Source organism: Vidua chalybeata, chromosome 16 (genome assembly GCF_026979565.1).
Source record: "Vidua chalybeata isolate OUT-0048 chromosome 16, bVidCha1 merged haplotype, whole genome shotgun sequence".
In the NCBI taxonomy this organism is placed as follows: domain Eukaryota; kingdom Metazoa; phylum Chordata; class Aves; order Passeriformes; family Viduidae; genus Vidua; species Vidua chalybeata.
Window position 1 is genome coordinate 1716451 of NC_071545.1, and position 18523 is coordinate 1734973.

The 18523-nt window shown below is 53.7% G+C and overlaps 1 protein-coding gene across 2 annotated transcripts in view; it reads right to left on the reverse strand.

The window, feature by feature from the left end:
* The window catches only part of LOC128796156 (mitochondrial Rho GTPase 2), a 45765-nt gene extending 27267 nt beyond the window's left edge, over positions 1-18498 (reverse strand). The window contains exons 1-25 of one of the 2 annotated variants that reach the window (XM_053957551.1): positions 17608-18484; positions 17347-17523; positions 16956-17073; positions 16219-16389; positions 14891-15014; positions 14507-14574; positions 14306-14412; positions 12979-13206; positions 12233-12301; positions 11167-11277; positions 10935-11080; positions 10610-10667; positions 9298-9416; positions 8722-8877; positions 7930-8057; positions 6323-6439; positions 5578-5813; positions 4736-4875; positions 4091-4221; positions 2323-2453; positions 1784-1945; positions 1380-1508; positions 732-865; positions 614-651; positions 76-195 (exon numbers count right to left, since the gene is read on the reverse strand). In XM_053957551.1, the coding sequence (XP_053813526.1) occupies positions 76-195; positions 614-651; positions 732-865; positions 1380-1508; positions 1784-1945; positions 2323-2453; positions 4091-4221; positions 4736-4875; positions 5578-5813; positions 6323-6439; positions 7930-8057; positions 8722-8877; positions 9298-9416; positions 10610-10667; positions 10935-11080; positions 11167-11277; positions 12233-12301; positions 12979-13206; positions 14306-14412; positions 14507-14574; positions 14891-15014; positions 16219-16389; positions 16956-17073; positions 17347-17523; positions 17608-17781 (3292 nt within the window). In that variant the 5' untranslated portion in view covers positions 17782-18484. Of the gene's footprint in view, positions 1-75; positions 196-613; positions 652-731; positions 866-1379; positions 1509-1783; positions 1946-2322; positions 2454-4090; positions 4222-4735; positions 4876-5577; positions 5814-6322; positions 6440-7929; positions 8058-8721; positions 8878-9297; positions 9417-10609; positions 10668-10934; positions 11081-11166; positions 11278-12232; positions 12302-12978; positions 13207-14305; positions 14413-14506; positions 14575-14890; positions 15015-16218; positions 16390-16955; positions 17074-17346; positions 17524-17607 lie in introns of both variants that reach the window. The other variant, XM_053957548.1, reaches the window with a different exon arrangement.
* Positions 18499-18523: the final 25 nt, after the last annotated feature.

Below are 18523 nucleotides of genomic sequence, written 5' to 3' on the forward strand. Positions count from 1 at the left end.
GGATGCTGCTGAACTAGGCAAGTTTTTCCTAAAAGGAGGTTCATTTTCCTCTTTCCTGCAAGCAGTTCCTCTTACTTTGAAATGCTGCTGGGTGGACAGAGCTGATATCCAGACACGGTGGGGAGGACAGCAGTGGAAGAGGCACTGTCTGCCGAGGGGTCTCAGAGACATCCTTGGGTGTCTCAGAGCTGCTGTCTAGGAAAGAAAAAGGCTTGGTGTCACTTCCTTCACCCCATGCTCCTCTCATCCTTCTGGATAGTGACACCTCCAAGCTCAGCTTTCCAGCTTCCATAGAAGCCACTTCTCTGTGTTTTAAGAAAGAGAAAGACAGAGAGAGAGGGACAGTGAGGGAGAAAGAAGACAGGGGAGATGGAGGCAGAGAAAGACAGAAGGCAAAAGGTGAAAATCTACCAGAATGCCCAGAGTGACTCTGCTCAGAACATCCCCACCTAGGCAGACTGAGAGGCGCTGCCAATTAATTTGAGATTGTCCTTCAAGGCTAATTAGCTGGTTTTCCCCCCACTACATGACTCCCTCAGGGAAGGAACCATCTCCCCAACTCCCCACCCTCTGGGAAAGCTGCCAGCACAACTCATGGAAGAGGCAAACTCACCTGACCTCAGCACCAGAGTGGACGTGGGGGAACAAGCCCTGGGGAGGTGAGGAGACTGGAGTCACACAGGGATGGGGCAGGGAATGGGGGCACAGACAGGCACTGCCAGCACCATTACCTGGCTGGGGATGACTTCACTGGAGGTGGAGCTAGGAAATCCCAGAGGAAGATGGCATCCCCAACGCTGATGACGTGCTCTTGGTTTGGGGTGAAGGCGACCTGCTGCACGGGCTCCGAGTGGCCGATGAACACCTGGGAGAGAGCACGCCTTGAGTCCCCATCACCATTTGTCTTGTCAGGATGGGGTTACTCCACTCCCTGTCCTGCCCAGCCAGGGTCTACAAGCCTCAGCAGAAGGTCCAGAAGAGGACCTATCACACCTACACTTCTCACACCGGTGGGCTGATCCATCTGGGGCCAACCTCCAACACATTCATTTGGGGAAGGAAGCAAAAGCTGAAGAGTCCAAAGTCTTATCCTGCCTCTGAAGCCTTGGGTGAACCTTTCTCCTCTCCATTTTCTCTCTTTGTCCCTAACACAGAGCTATCACCTATCTCTGTCCTTTGCAGAGGGTCTCACTGGGGTGCTCTGGCAGCCCCACAGTGCCCACTGCCAGGCACTGTTACAGTGTGGGATTGGAGCTGCATTTCTCTGCAAACTGGGACTGGGGACACTGGGCCAGGTCATACAGGGCCCATTTGCTGCTCTCTTCTCTGGAGATTCAGCAATGCAGCACCACCCCCTTCCCTCCCTGGATGGGCAGTACCTGGAAGTTGACGTTGAAGCGCATCCGATAGTCCCACACTTTGATAACCTTGTCACCAGCAGTGAGCAGGTACTGGCCATCCTTGCTCAGTGCCAAGGAGGAACAGCTCAGCTTGTGCACAGGGGACACCTGAGGACAAGAAATGGCACCAGCAGCCTTAGCTGAGCTGGTTCATATCCTTATTTACATTTCAGCATGAGAAAAGCAGTGTGACAGTGTGGAAAACAAGGACAAGCTCGGCTCACCCTGAGCACGAGAACGCTGGGACAGCTGCAGGCTTCCCACTTGTGTTTCTTTGAAGCCTGTGAGCTCCAGGAGGAGTTTTTCTCTCATTTAACCTCCCAGAGAGACAAGAAGTGCCCAGCCCCCACAGGAGACACCGTAGATGAATTTCAGCGTCCTACCTCTTGCACCAGCCGTCCGGTTTTTGCATCAAGCACAAGGATTTTATTGGAAGAAGTGGATACCAGGAGCTCGCCCTGAGGCACAGGACCAAAGCAGACCTTCACTGCAGAGTCCAAGATGGTGCTGTGCAGGTCCAGGATGCTGATGTCCACCCTCAGCAGCTGTGGAACAAAGAGCCACTGAACAACCATTGCAGGAGCCTCAGGATTGCTCCCATGCTCCTAACACGAAGCTGTGGAGCCCCCTGGACCCTTCCCTTCCCACTTAATGAGGGGCTGCAGGTCCAGGCAATGCCCAGGAGAGCAGGTCAAGAGGGAGGTGAGAGCTGACAGCCTCCACAGCACCTCTCCAGATTATCCTTCTAGAGGGGAATGAAGGCAGAGGAGAAGAAACCTTGAATTTGTTATTTCTGCCTTACAGAACGGAAAACAGGGAGCTCACTGTCAGCCCCACGCCCTGATCCACCTCCCTGGATGCTGCCTATGGAGTTTCCAGGGGACAGCCCTGTCCCCAGGAGTGAGGGGACTCTGCTGGGTACCTCATCGAGTGAGCAGGCCTCCATCACTGTCACCACGTACTTGGAGGGCCCCACGAAGGCCAGCAGGCGACTGTCCCCACTGACCACCAGAGTGTCCACGCCACTCCCAGCGTCCTGGGCCACCACATTGCCTGGGGGACACAGCAAGAGAGTGAGGAGCAGCAAAGCCCACTCTGATGGTGCTGCCGGGCAGCAGCTGCAGCTTCTCCTGCAGCCTGAGAAAAAAAGCAACCTGTACTGTAGGAGATGCTACAAATTTTATTTACACTCCCAGAATGTGCAGTGAACCACCTCAAAAACAAGGTTAAGATGCACAGCTTGTTGCCTGAGTGAACACACAGCATTTTCAAGGGGAGCAGAACAAAGCCAAAGGAATAAAATTGATTTTAGGGCTAATTTTTTAGTGTTACAAGAGGCTGTGATGAGGAGCTCTGAGATCTCAGCTGCAGCCTGGGTGTCTGAACCCAGAGCACAATGAGGTCAGTGCTGAACACCACCACACTGATGTCAGTCCAGAGGGCAGAGAGACCCAGAGGTCTGAAAATCACTGAAATTACAGCAATTCTCTGTATTTATTCCATGACCATAATTCCAGTGTTCTGTCCCTGGAACGTGACCAGGCAGCAAACACAGTTTCAGAGCAGAGTCACCAGAGTCCAGCTGCAGCACTGACACCAAACCTGGGTTATTTTGGATGAATTCCCTGATTCCTCCAACCCCTGTTCCTTCTCCTGCACACTTCCTGGGGCAGGTTCCTTCTCTTTGTGCAATATTGCACAGTATAAAAATCAGAGTTTCCTTTCCCTGCCCAAGCTTGTGCTGTCACAACTAATTTCTAAAGTATACATTAAATGTGACACTAATTTTTCCAAACTGCCTTGCCCCTGCCCTGCCTCCAGCTCTCCACCAGCTCCTTTCACCAGCACAGAGCAGCTCTGTTGCAAGCAGGATTAGGGCAACAATCCACTTCAAACAAATTAAATTGCACATGTACAGAATAGAAAGAATCAGGGCTTGGGCATGGATAAATCTCTGTGACCCCAGCACATTAATGAAATCATCACACCAGCAGGATGAGAGGCTTTGAACCAGGACAGGTAGGGAAGTGCTGGCAGTCACTGGGGTTTGCTCACACAGAAGGTACAAACAGCAATCACAGAATCATAAAGGTTGGGAAAGCACTCTAAGATTATCAAGTCCACTAAAACATGTCCCCAGGTGCCACATCCACATGTCTTTTAAATCCTTCCAGGTGACCACATCACTGCCCTGGGCAGCTGTGCCAGTGCCTGACCACCCTTCCAATGAAGAAATTTTCCCATGATCAAATCTAAACCTCCCCCGGCACAGCTGGGGCCGGTTCAACTTGTCCTGTTCCTGTTCCCTGGGAGCAGAGCCCAACCCCCCCGGCTGTCCCCTCCTGTCAGGAGTTGTGCAGAGCCACAAAGTCCCCCCTGAGCCTCCTTTTCTCCAGGCTGAGTCCCTTTCCCAGCTCCTTCAGCCCCTCTTGGTGCTCCAGCCCCTTCCCAGCTCTGTTCCCTTCCCTGGACACGCTCCATCCCTCCGTGTCTGTCTTGTGAGGGGCCCAGAACTGACCCCAGGACTGGAGGTGCCTCAGCAGTGCCCAGTGCAGGGGGAAATGACAAAGCTCAGAAGGTTCACTGGGAAATATCACTCCAAGCAGGCTGAGTTTGGGTTGGCTCTGGGGTCAAGACGTCTCTGCTTATACAGAAAAAGAAGAAAGGCAACCCCAATGCCAGAGTCTTACCCAGGACTCTCAGAACCTGGATTTTCTGTGCCAAAAGTCTGTACAGAGCCAGAGTTCCCTGCAAGCAGGAGCTGAACATCAAATTGCCATCTGGAGAGAAGGTCAGCCCGGTGACTGCGGTGCGGTGCTGCCTGAAAGAGGGCAAAAAATGTGGAAAAAGAGAAGAGAAGAAGGAATCACAGACAGAGGGAACAGTGGTGATATTGAGTGTAACACAGTGAAGAACCCAAGAGGATAAATTAACCAGGAACAGAGCAGGACCCTGCTGTGCTCACCCCTGTAGCAGCCCAGGACAACCAACACTCTGACTTGTTGGAAAACCGAGCAGCAAGCGCAGGCTCCAGCCTGGATGGAACCTGCTCCTTCTCCCTTTGAGCATCCTCCAAATGCCACACTGAGGCTCACAAGTGCTCCTTGCCCAGCTACTCTCTAGGACAAGCTCTTTCCTACTGCTGTCCACTGGGAAGTCACAATGCAAGCCCTCATGGCTTTCACAGCTTGGGCTTTCACCATCTGGAGCTGTGGGATCTGCCCCAAACGCACCCAGCTGGGACCTGAGGCTTGTGGAGCTCCACGATTGTCACTGTGGCTCTGTCTCATCACCAGGACACCCGGTTAGCCCCGTGTAGCTCCCACTTCACTCACTTGTGCTCCAGCAGGAGGTCAGAGGCAGCCAGGCTGAAGGTCCTCACCACCCCGCTGTCGAAGCCACAGGCCAGCATCTTCCAGAAGGGGTGGAAGGCCACAGTACAAGGAGTTTCCTCTGCAGCTGAAAAGTCATACAGCTGCAGGGAAGAGACACCACAGGCATGAAGCTGGAGAGGACTGGAGCTGCAGCTGGACCCAACAACTGATCAGCCTCACATCTCCACCATGAGCATTTCCCTGCTCCTGCCTGGATGGATCCAAAGCCCACTGAAGTCCTGGGTCTTTGGGCACTCAGATAAAACCCTCGGGTGTTATTGTTTGTGCTAAAAAGCAATCTTCAACAAAAGATGGAGGAAAAGGAAACAGTTTTGCCTAACAACACTTCAGAACTCTGTACTTCCAAAGGGTCTCTTGCCCACGGTACCCCTCAGCTTCAGGGAGGGCTCCTGAACTGTGGGGCTTTGATAAATGGACCAAACAGACCAGGGAGACTCTTAATAAACATGAGACACTGGATATTTGCAGTTCAGTCAGAGAGAAAAGAGAAAGATTTCTGCCAGGCTAAGCCTGGGAAAAAGTCCGAGAGAATGTAAACAATCTGTTATCTTGCTTTCCGTTCATATTGTTTATAGATATGTTCTACCACACTGACCCAAGTCCAGTGTACCAATCAGGTGAAATGTTTTTACTTTAAGACCAACGGAATTAATGTTCATTATGTTCTCTATAAAGGAGAGATGTACTTTGAATAAACACTCATTCTTTGCCTTCTGAAGTCTCTTCATTCCCATCCCTGCCTCAACAGTGACAGGACACCACCTGCCTCTTGTGTCACCCACCTGCTGCCTGGAGGCGAGGTCCCACACTCGGATGGTGCTGTCCTGGGACACTGTTGCTATCTGCTTCCACTTGCCCTCCACCGAGAAGCCCAGCACAGAGCCCTCGTGGGAGCGCATCAGCGTGTTGTAGTCCCGGGCCTGGACATCCAGGTAGCCCAGAGTCCCAGCAGCTGTTGTGGACAGGACTTTGTGGCTGTCTGGGCTGATGCAGACAGAACTCACAGAAGCCTCATGCTCTGGGAAAGACACAGGAGTCAACAAATCCACTGGGAAAGGAGCAGCTGGAACACAGCTACAGACCCACATTAAGGAAAGCAATGCCCACAGGAATGAGCAGCCCACAACCTGACGACTGAACATTTGCAGGTGTGAGTTGTGACAGATTAGAGAGATTAGTCTCTGCCCTTCCTAACGTCCCTGGGCTCTGCTGTAACGGTGAGTGTTTCAAAAACAATCAAGAACTGCTCGACTTTTCCCCTAATTTTTCATGGACAGATGAGCCGTGGCTAGAAGGGGACAAAAATCAAGATGGAAAGTCAGTTCTCTCCCAGGAGATCCTGCACATTTTTCCTATGAGTTACAAGAATAAATATGAATAATTGCCACTGAAGACTACCAAGGCAGTCAGCCCTGGAGGCAGCACACGTAACACAGCCCTGACTCATGAGGATTGCTGTGGCAATGGAGCTCTGGATCTGCAGCAGGAGATGTGGAGCTCAGAAGCACCACTCCCACCTCTACTCACCTGCCTCTAGGACAGCAGCTGAGAAGTCCAGTAGCCACAGCCTCATGTAGCCATCTTCTGATCCAGTGGCACAGAAGGTCAAGGACATGCTGATACTGTTTATAGCAATCCCAGGGCCTGGAAACCCAAAAAACAACAGCTCCTTATACAGGTGAAACAAGAAAACTCAACCTGAGAGGGGGCCCATCCAAGAGCTGAGTCTGGTAGTCCACCCACAGCCAGCTGGAGCCTGAGGAGGATGCAGGAAGCCCACAGTGCTGGCAGAACAGGCTGAAGGGTCTCAGCCAGCCCCCCTCAGGGCTCCAAACTCCTCTTTATCATTATGAAACTCTTGTCAGGCACAGAAGATTCCTACCCCTGCCATATTTTTGCCTCAAACATGTTGCTCTGGGTTTTTGTTTTTTTGAGAGTTTTAAAGTTATTCTAAAAGTTTTCTACATTTTCTGATGTTTACATATTTCTACTGAATTTTCTCACACTGTTCATGTAAATAATGATTGTTTTGTATTTTTTTTTGTGGGTGGAGAGAATTGATGAACTGTTGGTTTTACCAGTGTGGTTGGAGAAGTGGTAATTTCATCCTCCAATCTACTGTCATTTTAATATTCTATATATAGTGGAGTCAGAAAACAAAATCTCTCTTTTGGTTCTTTTTCTTCCCTCTTTTATATAACATACGTCTGTGAGTAATTTTGTGTCATAGTGTGACATCAAATAGGATCCTGCAGCAAAGGATATCCCAGATTAACTGAGGTACAAACCCTTTCACTGCCCTGTCCCAAAGCCTCTCTGCAGAAGGGAGATACAGATGCACAAACTGGGAGATTTTGATTCAAGGTGCCCATCCACAGGCTTTTTGAACATTTCCAGGGATAGAATGGGCAGCTTGCTCCAATGCCTTATCACACTTTCAGTCAAGAAATTTTCCCCAACATCCAACCTAAATTCAGGTATAAAGGCCATAAGTCAGAGCCAGCACTGAGACCAGGAGGCACCAAGGACTTTGTTTCATCTCCTCTTGGGCCCTTTCTTGCCCATGAAGTGAGAACTGCAGTTACATGCCTCTCAAAGGCCACATTATAGATTAATTAGCTCAATTTGCCAAAGCAAACTATGCACTAAGTTTTAAGATATCAAAGCAATCACACTTGAAAGTGAATTCTTCCTGCTGTTCAAGTTAATGGAAGAGCTGAAAGTTGGTCTACTTAATGTACAGCAACAAAGATTTCCCAAACGCTCTGCACCAGCTGAATAATGAAAAAATCCCCAAATTCATCTTTTTCATTAATCTTAGTTCTTTTTCCATCTCTCCATTAAGCCTCCCATCAGCAAATGAAGACCTTGTCTCATGTTTCTAAAAGTAGTGTTTCTCTGAAAGTGCAATCAGCATTTAAAATGCTAAAATCTTTCTTAAAACGATACTTTGCTGTACTAAGGAGGATTATTTGCAGTCCTTAAGAGGCAAATAGCAATGATCTAATCAACCCCAAAATAATTCTTCAGCAGTAGGTAAAGAGCTGGTTGGTTTGAGCTGATTTCTGACCGCGATGGTGGTGGAGGTGGTCACTGGTTGTTTTTACCCTCTCCCTGCCTGCTCCTGCTCCCACCTGAGCTGCTCCCTGCCTGCTCCTGCCCGTCCCCCTGGGGCTGTGCAGGCAGCAGGCGCCGTGCACTCCGCACACAGATGTTCTTGTAGTCCACCTCCAGCACGTGGCCACTCCTGCTGCACACAAAGCTGTAAAAAAAAAAAAAAAAACCCAGGAGAGATTTGCTTTTAGTAAAAAAACCACCTTGGTTTACCTTGTTTGTGTAAAGCAGTCCTGGCTCACAAGTAATATAAGAGGTCAACAAGGTGTTCAAGTGTTCAACACACCTCCAAAGAAGTCAGAGCTTCATATTTAGTTTCCTGAGCCTTTGGAATTGAAATTAGTAAAAGAGCTAAAAGCTTGCCATAAACTCCAGAAAGAAGCCTCCCTCTGCCACAGGCTGGCTGAGCTGACAGCTCTGCCTTTGTGGGACAACATGGGGTGGCAACAAAGGTCTGGCTTTGATGATTAAAATAAAACAACAAAGTGTGTGTCTGTATGCAAGAGGATGTGTACCAGGCTCCTCCTGCTGACCCAGGAATCCAACAGAGAGCTTCAGGTGGGGACAGAGTCACTAAATATGGCACAACAGCAGCATGGCAAGAGCAAAGAGGATGTTCTGCCAGCAGCCAAACCCCTTTTTGGAGGTGACACGTGCTGAGTGGGGAGAGCTTCTCCCAGCTCCAGAAGGCAGCTGTATTTTGAGGGAGAGCCGCAGCAAAGCGCCGTGGTGGAGGGGGAAGGCGAACACTAAGCAGGGAGAGCTGCAGAGCTGCCTCCTGCCCGGGACAGGTGACAGTGACAGGCCCTTACAGTGCACGGTCCTCCGGCTCCTGCTCGGGCCCCGCCTCGAAGGCCAGGTCGGTGAACTCCAGGGAATGGTACTCGCCCAGGCTGACGGGACACGAGCGCAGGGCTCCGCTCCGCACTCGCCACAGCCTGATGTTGTCCCGGCCACACGACACCATCCTGTCCCAGGAGACACGGCCTGAGCACCAGGGCAGGGTTTCCCAGGCCCCTGAGGGAAGGGCAGTGTCCCAAGGGCCATTGACAGCAAGGACTGAGAGCAGGAATGGCAACCAGATGGCTGCAGCACCACAATTCCCCTGCAGCCATGCCAGAATTATCAAATAAAATATTTATTTTGGTTTGGGGTGAAGAGACCTTAAAGCTCATCTCATTCCACCCTCTGCCATGGACAGCAACACCTTCCACTATCCCAGGCTGCTCCAAGCCCTGTCCAGCCTGGCCTTGGACACTGCCAGGGATCCAGGGGCAGCCACAGCTGCTCTGGGCACCCTGTGCCAGGGCCTGCCCACCCTCATAGGGAACAATTTCTTCCCAATATATAAGAATCAATACTTTCAATTTCTTTTCCTGGCACGCTACCTGGTGTCATCAAAGAAAGCAATCTTCATGGCCTGGATATCCACATCTGTGTGTGCTTTGGCCAGCACAGTCACGCCTCCACCACGAGTCACCTGAGCAGTGTTCCACACCACCACCATCTGAAGCAAGAAAATACGATGGGAGAGCTGCTCAAAACCTTGGCAGCAGAAGAGCTTTTCATCCCACAGCTGCTCCAGAGCTGGGCACAAAGTATTGATAACAGAGCTGGAGCAGGGAAATAAAACCCATTGCACAGAGGGTTTAGGACAGTCCAACAGCTTTGCAAAGCTTCATGGCAATATCCTTGTCTGCAATCCATAATTAGAGGTTCTAAATCCCAGGGCTGCCTGGCAACGGGGCTCAGACTTGGAAAGAAAATCCACAGAGCAGTGGGAACTCTGCCTGCTGGGATATAGGAACTGTCCCAGGGCTGAGGGAGCAGGAGGCAGCACGTGTCCACTGCTCAGTACAGGTCTGTCTGCCCCCAGTGCCCATCACCAGGGGCAGGAGTCAAACCCTCTGCGCAAAGCAAAGGGGCAGATTCCTGCAGAAATGCAGGAGGATGCTCTGCATTCCAGAACAGCATTAAAACCAAACCCAGCATCACTTCAGAGGCTGGGATGGGCTGAAGCATCACCCTGGGAGAGGTACTCCCCCAGCACCCCCATCCTCCCACTCTGCTTTCACCCACTGATCCCACCTCCCCAGCTCCCACACGGATCACAGAACAGTGCCACGTGCTGGGAAAAACACAGAGCACTGGGTGGTTTTTATTTCACTTAGTGATGGCACAGCTAATTGCTGATGGTCGTCACTAAAGGATAAAAAACAGTTCCACTGACAAAACAAAACCCCCAGTCCCATGGAACAAGTTTATTTTTGACTGCTACACGTGGGATCTGCATCATCCCCAGCTACAAAGCTGGGCGGCAGCTCCAGTGCCAGGCATCCCTTCCCACAGTGATGCCTGGAGCTGGAAGATTTCACCTCATATCTTGCCCCAAATGCTATTAAAATAAAGATATAATCCCATCACCGTGCCTGGGACCACTCCAGGGACAGAACAGCCCCATAGCACAACCCCAGCAGGTCTCTCCAGCTGCTTCCAAAAGGATTTGTTCACCTGCAGCTGAGGAACACCCACAAGCATCAGGCAGAAGGAAAGTATTCTCTAGGCAGCTAAGGAGAAAGGGATGTCCCCCAAGAACATGTCTAGGAAAGCTGAGAGCAGAAGTTTGCCTGGAAAAGAACTACAGCATCTGGTAGAACAGCTCTCTCGGAGAAATCTCCCAGCCCCAGTGCCAGCTCTCACCGTTTTGCTGTGCACGTCCTTCCCGACACCACACAGAACAGCTCCACTGTGGGAAAAGCTGCAAGAGGAGAGACCTGGTGAAAACCAGCTCCTTGTAGCCTGGCTTCATCCTCACAGGGCATAAAAGGGGACAAGTAGTGGGGATGGGGAGACAGCAAGACCTGAGGGATAAGCTCAGCACAGAGCTGGCAGCATATCCAGGCCAGCTGCTAGCGGTGACAAACACAGGCGGCTGTAATTCACGCCCGGTGTATCAGGCAGGAATAGCACGGAAGAGCTGCTGTGCTGCAATGCTGAGCACGCCCCTGCACGCACTGCCACCCACCTGAGAGACACGAGGGACTGCAGGTAGGTTTTGAAGAGGCAGAGGCAGGTTCCCGTGGGGAAGTCCCAGAGGCGGCCCAGGCTGCGGGGCCCGGGCTGTGCCGAGGCCAGCACGGTGCCGCTCCCGCTGAACGCCAGCGCCGCCACCTGCGGGAAGCACGGCCGGAGAGGAGCCCAGGAGAGCTGAGGGTGCACGGACAGGGCTGCCAGCAGGGCTTGCAAGGGCTACTCACCTTGTCTGTGTGGCCAAGGAAGAACCTCTGCTCGCCAGTCTCGAGGAGCAGGGCGACGATGACGGCGTGGCAGGGGTACACCACAGCCGTGCTGTCCTGTGTCCACAGAGCCTGCAGCACCGAGACAGGGGGGACACGGCTCCAGAACTGCCCCACAGCCCACGCACACAGCTCTTCCCCAGCCCTGGAAGTGTCCAAGGCCCGGTTGGATGGGGTGTGGAACAACGTGGGCTAGTAGGAGGTGTCCCTGCCCGTGGCAGGGGATGGGCATTAAGGCCCCTTCCCTACTATTGAACAGCAGATACAAGGAATTGCTGGCATTGCTGACATTGCTGGCAGAGCCTCGAACTGACTGAACCAAACCAACCTTCCTTTACCCTAATACAGACCACAAGGTAGGCCCAGTGTGCCACAGCAACAACCCAAAACACAGCCCTTCCTTTCCAGCCTCCAACAAAGCAGCATCAGTTTTAATGTGTTAAAAAGAAGTGAATTTTAGTGAAGGGTCTGGAGCACAAGTCCGATGAGAAGCAGCTGGGGGCCTCAGCCTGGACCTTCTGGGTCTCCACAATTCCCTGACAGGAGGGGGCAGCCAGGTGAGGGTCAGGCTCTGCTCCCAGGGAAGAAGGGAGGAAATGGCCTCAAGTTTTGCCAGGGGAGGTTCAGATTGGATATTGGGAAAACTTCTTCACAGAAAGGGTGGTCAGGCACTGGCACAACTGCCCACGGCAGTGGTGGAGCCACCATCCCTGGAGGGATTTAAAAGACACGTGGATGTGGCACTTGAGGATGTGGGTCAGTGGAAGGCCTGGGATTTCTGGGAAAACCAGTTGGAATTGATGTCCTTAGAGGGCTTTTCCATCCTATGATTCTGTCTAATGGGCCCCATAATTCTTAATTCACCATCCTAACAGCAGAGCAGTTGTCACAGATGCTCAGGCCCACCCACTTCGGGATCATTTTTCACATCAAGCAGTGCCACACTCAGCTGCATTTCACACCTCCAAAACATCCATCCTGGCCACACAAAGACAGATCAACTCCCCAAATCACCCAAGCCACTGACCCATTTGGTGCTGCAGCCTCCAAAGCCAATAATGGTTCTCAGCTTCAGGATGGGATCCGGTACAAGCCCCTGGAAAAGAAAACCAGACAGAACCATCGTGCTTAGAGCCAGGCTGGGGTCCACCCTCCATGGGGCACCCCAGCCCCAGGGCTTGGCTCTCTGAAGCACAGAAGCAGCTTTGGGTTTCTCCTGTCAGAGGGGATAACTTGAAAGCATTTAACGTGGCAGAGTCAAAGCTGGCAGCAGGAGGAGCTGGGGTTTCTGAGTTAAGCAGCTGTCCCATCCAGCCCCAGGGATACCCTGGGGCCACTGTGAGAATCCCAGACTGGTTTGGGTTGGAAGGGACCTTAAAGTCCATCCACTTCCACCCCCCTGGCCACAGACAGGGACACCTTCCACTAGCCCAGGTTGCTCCAAGCCCTGTCCAACCTGGCCTTGGACACTGCCAGGGCTGTCCTGCCGGCTGGGGCTCACCTGTGGGATGGCATAAGGGCCAGAGCCCTTCCTGTACACACCTGGCAAACCTGTGGCTTAAGGTCAGCACATCTGAACACAGGGTCCCTCTGTCAAGGCAAGCAGAGTGCAAGTGGGAAGAACTGCTCCTCTGCATCTCTTGGACTCCATGAGTTTAACTGAAACTCCAGCATGAACCTTTGTGTTCCCTCTCTCCCTTCATCAGAAATAAAGGGAAATACTCCAAAGAAATACCCCAAAGCCACCCTGTGACCCTCCAGAACTTGACACACCTCCTCCGAGCCAGGGACAGCTCGGGTTGTGTGTCCCCTCCTCCGATGAGCATAGACATGGATGCCACCATCACTGAGTGGCAGTGGCTGCCTCGTGTCCCCCGCACTGTGCAGCCTCTGCTTCTCCTCCAGCATGGGGTCTCCAGCAGGAACAGCTCCCAGAGGCCCTGGGACTGCCAGGTGAACCTCAGGGATGCTTTTTGTGATCACAGGACACCGATGTGGCACCTGAGAATGAGGAAAGCCTCAGATAGAGCTCAGTTCTGCTCCCAGTGCCCTTTACCTGCACAGGGGCAGAGACAGGGAGACACCCACATCTGTCCTGAGGGCTCTGCATAGCAACACAAACAAAGAGGAAAAAATGTGGAGGCAGAGCAGCCCTGTGGGTACCTGGCTTGGCCAGGTTGATAACCAGCCCTCTCCTTACACCCCCAGCATTGTCTGTGCACAGTTCATCTCCTCCAGACAGCAAACCAGAGCCTTGTCCAAATGCTCCTGGAGCTCTGGCAGGTTTGGACCACTGCCCGGGGGAGACTGGTCAGTGCCCGACCACCCTCTGGGGGAAGAGCCTTTATCTAATATCCATTAAAACCTGCCCTGACGCAGCTGCAGCCATTCCCTGGGTCCTGTCCCTGTCACAAAGAGCAGAGATCAGAGCTGCCCCTTGGAAGGAGCTGCAGCCCCTGACAAGGTCTGACCTCAGTCTCTTTTTCTCCATCTGATCAAACCAAGTGACTGCTGTACCTCTTACTCTTCCCCTCTAGACCCTTCACCACCCCCACAGCCATCTTTTGGACACTCTCTAATAAGAGAGGTTGTGCTCCTCAGTTCTCCCTCTCCACAGCATGAGGATGGCTTCCCCAGTCCCTCTCCCAACACCCACCACCACACTGGTAAGCCAGTCTGGACACCAGCTCTCACATCACCCCCAGTGGGGAAGGGCAAACCAAGCTGAGAGCAGCTGCAGCCCCAGCAATGTCAGCTCCACAAACTGCTCTGCTCCCCGAGGGCACTGCTCACATTCCCTAGTCTCCAGACCTCGCTGCCTTATCTATAACTTGAAGACACACAGATCTGCTGCCTCCACAGAGACAGGGAAGATGGATGTCTGGAGATTCCAAGGTACTTGGCACATCTCCTGTCTCTGTGCTGCACCACACTGAACCCCCAGGCGGTCACTGCAGGGCTGTGGTCACCAGACCGTGCCTGGAACAGCTGCCAATGACAACAAGCAGCTTCTACATCTTAATTTAAGACACAGATGCAGAGAAAAGCTCCATGGGAAGCAGGAAGGAAGGAGCTGCAGCCTCCTTCACAGTGCACTTACAGCTTTGGGACTGCTTATCCGCTGGGTGAGGGACGGGTCACAGACTGCTCTGGAGAGTGTCACCGGCTGGGTCGGTGGGTGGCCGGGCTCCTCTAGCACTTGGTCACCTGGGCAACACAAGGAGCAGGTCGAGCTCTTTTGGAAACCCAGGGCACCCAAGTGGGGTGGCACAGCCTTGGCTGCCGTCCCCAGCATTCCCACCTGCCACAGGATGTGGGAAGCTCTTCTGGATGGAGTTGTGCAGCAGCTTAGCCCCCTCAGATGGGAACCTGAGCAGAACCAGAGGAAGGCACCGTGTCACTGGGATATTGCATTGGCACCTCAGCCTGGCACAGAGGCCTCTTTGCTGTCTCCTCCAAGATCCCTTCCCTTGTGCCTCATGGTCCTCCAAACACAGGGTACCAAAGGCAATGACACTAAGGGTGTCTTTGTTACCAACACCTAAATGCTGGAGGTGGGGGAACCACAACCCAGCCGAGCCCCAGGTTTACCTGGATGTGTATTCCTCAAGTGGCACTGCCCATCCTGCCCCTCCCAGGGGTGCAGGGCGGCCTGGGAGCTGCAGTGGGATCGGAGCAGCCGTACCTGATGTAGTCATAGAGGTCGTGCCACTTCTCCCCCTTGGGCACAGGGAAGGCCAATTCCCGGGGCATGGGAGCCACCCCGCGGCAGGACAGGTCACCCAGGCGGGCCTTGGCGAATGTCACACCTGGCAGGACAGGGACACACACACGCAGTGAGCTCTCCACGCCCAGGGAGCTGCCTGAAATCCCACTCCCTGAGGGATACAGGCACACGCCACTTCCCAACGGAGAAACAAAGAGCACAAAACTGAGGTTTGCAACAAACCCACCTTGCACAGGTGTATTCCTGTAACTCTCAACCTCCAAAGAAGAGCCCAGAGCATAAACCCTTGGATTTCAGTTATAAACCCCCAGGCTCAAGATTCATGTCATGTCTGTTCACTGATTCAGCAGTTTCACATGATTTCTCTTAAGGCTCGTTGCCCATTTTCTTATTTCCTCCATGACTTTTTAAATTTAGGAAAGTGAAACAGAAAAGGTTTCAAAAAAGATATAACAAGTTTCAGGAATTTCAAAGCAGCCCCTATAACTTCTTCCTCACTGATGCTTCCCAGCAGGCCAGGCAGTTCAGACAGAATTCCAGCACGAAAAAGGAAAGAGAGAAAACAAAGGACTTGACCAAAGTACCTCTGCCACACTGAGCAGGTGGATAAAAAAAGCAGGTTGGAAGATTTTTGACACAAAAAAAGCACAGGCTCTTCCAGCAGATGAAAGCACAAGTCTTGCAGAAGTGAGGCCTGATGACACCTTTCATTTTTACCCCTGAAAAAATTTCTAACCATAGAAAGATATTTAACTTTGCTCTTTTCATTCACTTTTACAGCTGGAAAATGAGAGGATACTTTCCTCCAGAGTTTGGAAGACTGTATTCCATTCCAGATTTCCTTCCAGTGCCTAAAGGAGCTCCAAGAGAGGTGGGGAGGGACTTTGGACAAGGGCCTGGAGGGACAGGACAAGGGGAAATGGCTTAAAACTGCCAGATGACAGGGTTAGATGGGATATTGGGAAGGAATTGTTCCCTGGGAGGGTGGGGAGGCCCTGGCACAGGGTGCCCACAGAAGCTGTGGCTGCCCCTGGACCCCCTGGAAGTGTCCAAGGCCAGGCTGGACAGGGCTGGGAACAACCTGGGCTAGTGGAAGGTGTCCCTGCCTGTGTGGAAACTTCACATTGTACCAAGTATTTTGCCCTTTCTGTTCCCATCATAGAGCACCAGCAGCCCAGTGCTCTGCCAGGGCTGCAAACTCAGCTTTGAACCCCCATGGGCTCCCCTCAGGCTGGGCTGGAGTCTCAGGAGGAAGCAGAGGCCAGCCCGAGCTCTGGGCTCCTCACCTGGCTCGAACAGCAGGTCGCTGGTGCAGAGGTTTTTCACGAGCAGGTTGCAGCAGAGTTTGACCCCCCTGAGGTGGCTGAACCTGCGGCTCAGGTACAGGGCCAGGATGGAGGGCAGGTCCAGCACCAGGCACGCCCAGCGCACGTCAGCCGGGGCTGCTCCGGGGACGCCTGCAGGAGAGGACAGGTGGGAAAAAGGCTACAGACATGGACCTTGCTGGACACGAGACACAAAGGTCACAGGGCTCAGTATGAAGTATTTGCCAGGCGAGATTCCCACCAGGCCTGTGCCAAGTGGGAGATGGGAAAACATGTCTTGTAGGCTCAGGGGTAGGGAAGGACAGACAGGCATTCCACCACCTCCATGCCTGGCCTGACACTGCACCCCACTGTTTGGGAGAATAGGGATAGGGGACAGCCCAACCAGGAGCTACAGCTCTGACCCAGCTGCAGAGGGGCTCCTGCTCAGGCCCACCACTGTTATCATAAAATCCTGAAATGGTTTGGGCTGGGAGACACAACCTTTAAACCCATCTCATTCCATCCCCCTGCCATGGGCAGGGACACATTCCACTAGCCCAGGTTGCTCCACATCCCATCCAACCTGGCCTTGGACAATCCCAGGGATGAGGCAGCCACAGCTTCTCCTCAAACGCATCGAGCCAACTTGAGAACACAATTTACTGTCTAGCAATTAGTTTTGGTGGTGGTGTGCCAGTCCAGCCCCAGCTCCTCACCCCGCCGGGCCGTGCCCTCGCTGGCTGCCCCGTAGACGAAGGGGAACTGGAGCCAGGTGGCCGTGGATTTGAATTCCCTGAAGAGGTTGGAGAAGGAGATGCGAACCACCTGGTTTTCCTGGGAAGAGACACACACACGGAGCTTTAGTCACCCTGGTGGCTTCGGCAGGGAAGTGCTGCAGAGGAGAAGGCATGTGGCCCTGTCTCCTGTCCCCTCCACGTCCCCGGGCCCCAGCAGAGATGCCACCAGGATGGAAATCATCTCCAGTCTGGAGTGACCCACCAGCAGCAAAGAGCAGGCACATCCTGCAGGCCCCAAGCCCACCAGTGTCATCCCCAGTCCTTCAATCAGCCACGATGGCAGAGTAAGAGGCCACCCCGTGTCACAGACCTCGGTGGCGACATCCAGGTGCACGAGGAAGTGCTTGTGGGGCAGGGGCCTGAAGAGCAGGTAGAGGTAGCGCCCTGTCAGCCCCAGGGACTGTGTCCCTGCCCGTGGCAGCTGCAGATAGCTGCTGGCTGGGTTGGAGCCTCGGATCCGGTAGATCGTTCCCTTCATCCTCGTGTCCTTTGGAAACCAGGGAAAGATGGGGGGTGGGTGAGCACTGCCCACCCTTGGCCAGTGCCCCCCACCCCACGGTGGCCCCGTTACCGTGAGGGCGGCCACGTCCCCCTCCTTGGCAGAGCGCTTCCACTCCTCCACACGGAAGTGCTTGAAGATGTTCAGGTAGGGACGCTGCCAGGCTGCCAGCACCAGGATCATCGGGGGGATGGAACCCCAGCCTGGACACCCCCCCACTGCCCCCTGTATGCCCCGAGGTCCCATTAGCACCCCACTGTCTGCGTGTCCTGAGTCTCCCCAGCTCCAGTGTGAACATCATGATGCAAGCCTGGTGACGACCCCATTATCTCTTTACCCAAATTCCCCCCAGCCCTGGTGACACCCCCAAGCCCCAGAGTCCTGCTGAGAGCCCCATTACTCCCCTCCTCCGGGTCCCTCCAGCCCCAGGAATGCCCCTGGAACCTCCAAACCCTGCCACCACCCATTCCCACCACCTCCTGACCCTGCAGCCCCGGTGCTGTCTCTGCCCCGAGCACGGTCACAGACCTGCTCATGGAACGCCATGTTCCGGGTCCTCCCCCCGCTGACAGCCCAGTTCCAAGCCTCCCCAGCCCCGGTGGCACCCCGTTAACTCCATGCCCAGTGATGCCCTTGTATCTCAGCGCATGCAGCCCCCCAGATCCCGCGATGCCGCTGTGCCCGGTGACACCGCCGGTACCCCCATACCCGGTGACAGTGCCCCGAGCCCCCCGGCCCCAGGGACGACCCTGAGGCCGAATCCAAGCAACCCCAGCCCGACTGACATCCCTGTTACCGCCGCTCTCCAAACGCACGAGCCCCTCACCCCCGTGCTCCAGAGGTCTCCCATCCCCGGCGCCCTCCGGTGACGCCCCCGTTACCGCAGTGCTCCCAACCCCGCCGGAACTGCCCCATCGCGGTGACACCGCCGGCACCCCCGTGCTCCGAACGCTCATCCCCGGTGACGCCTCGGCTCCGCCACCCCAGT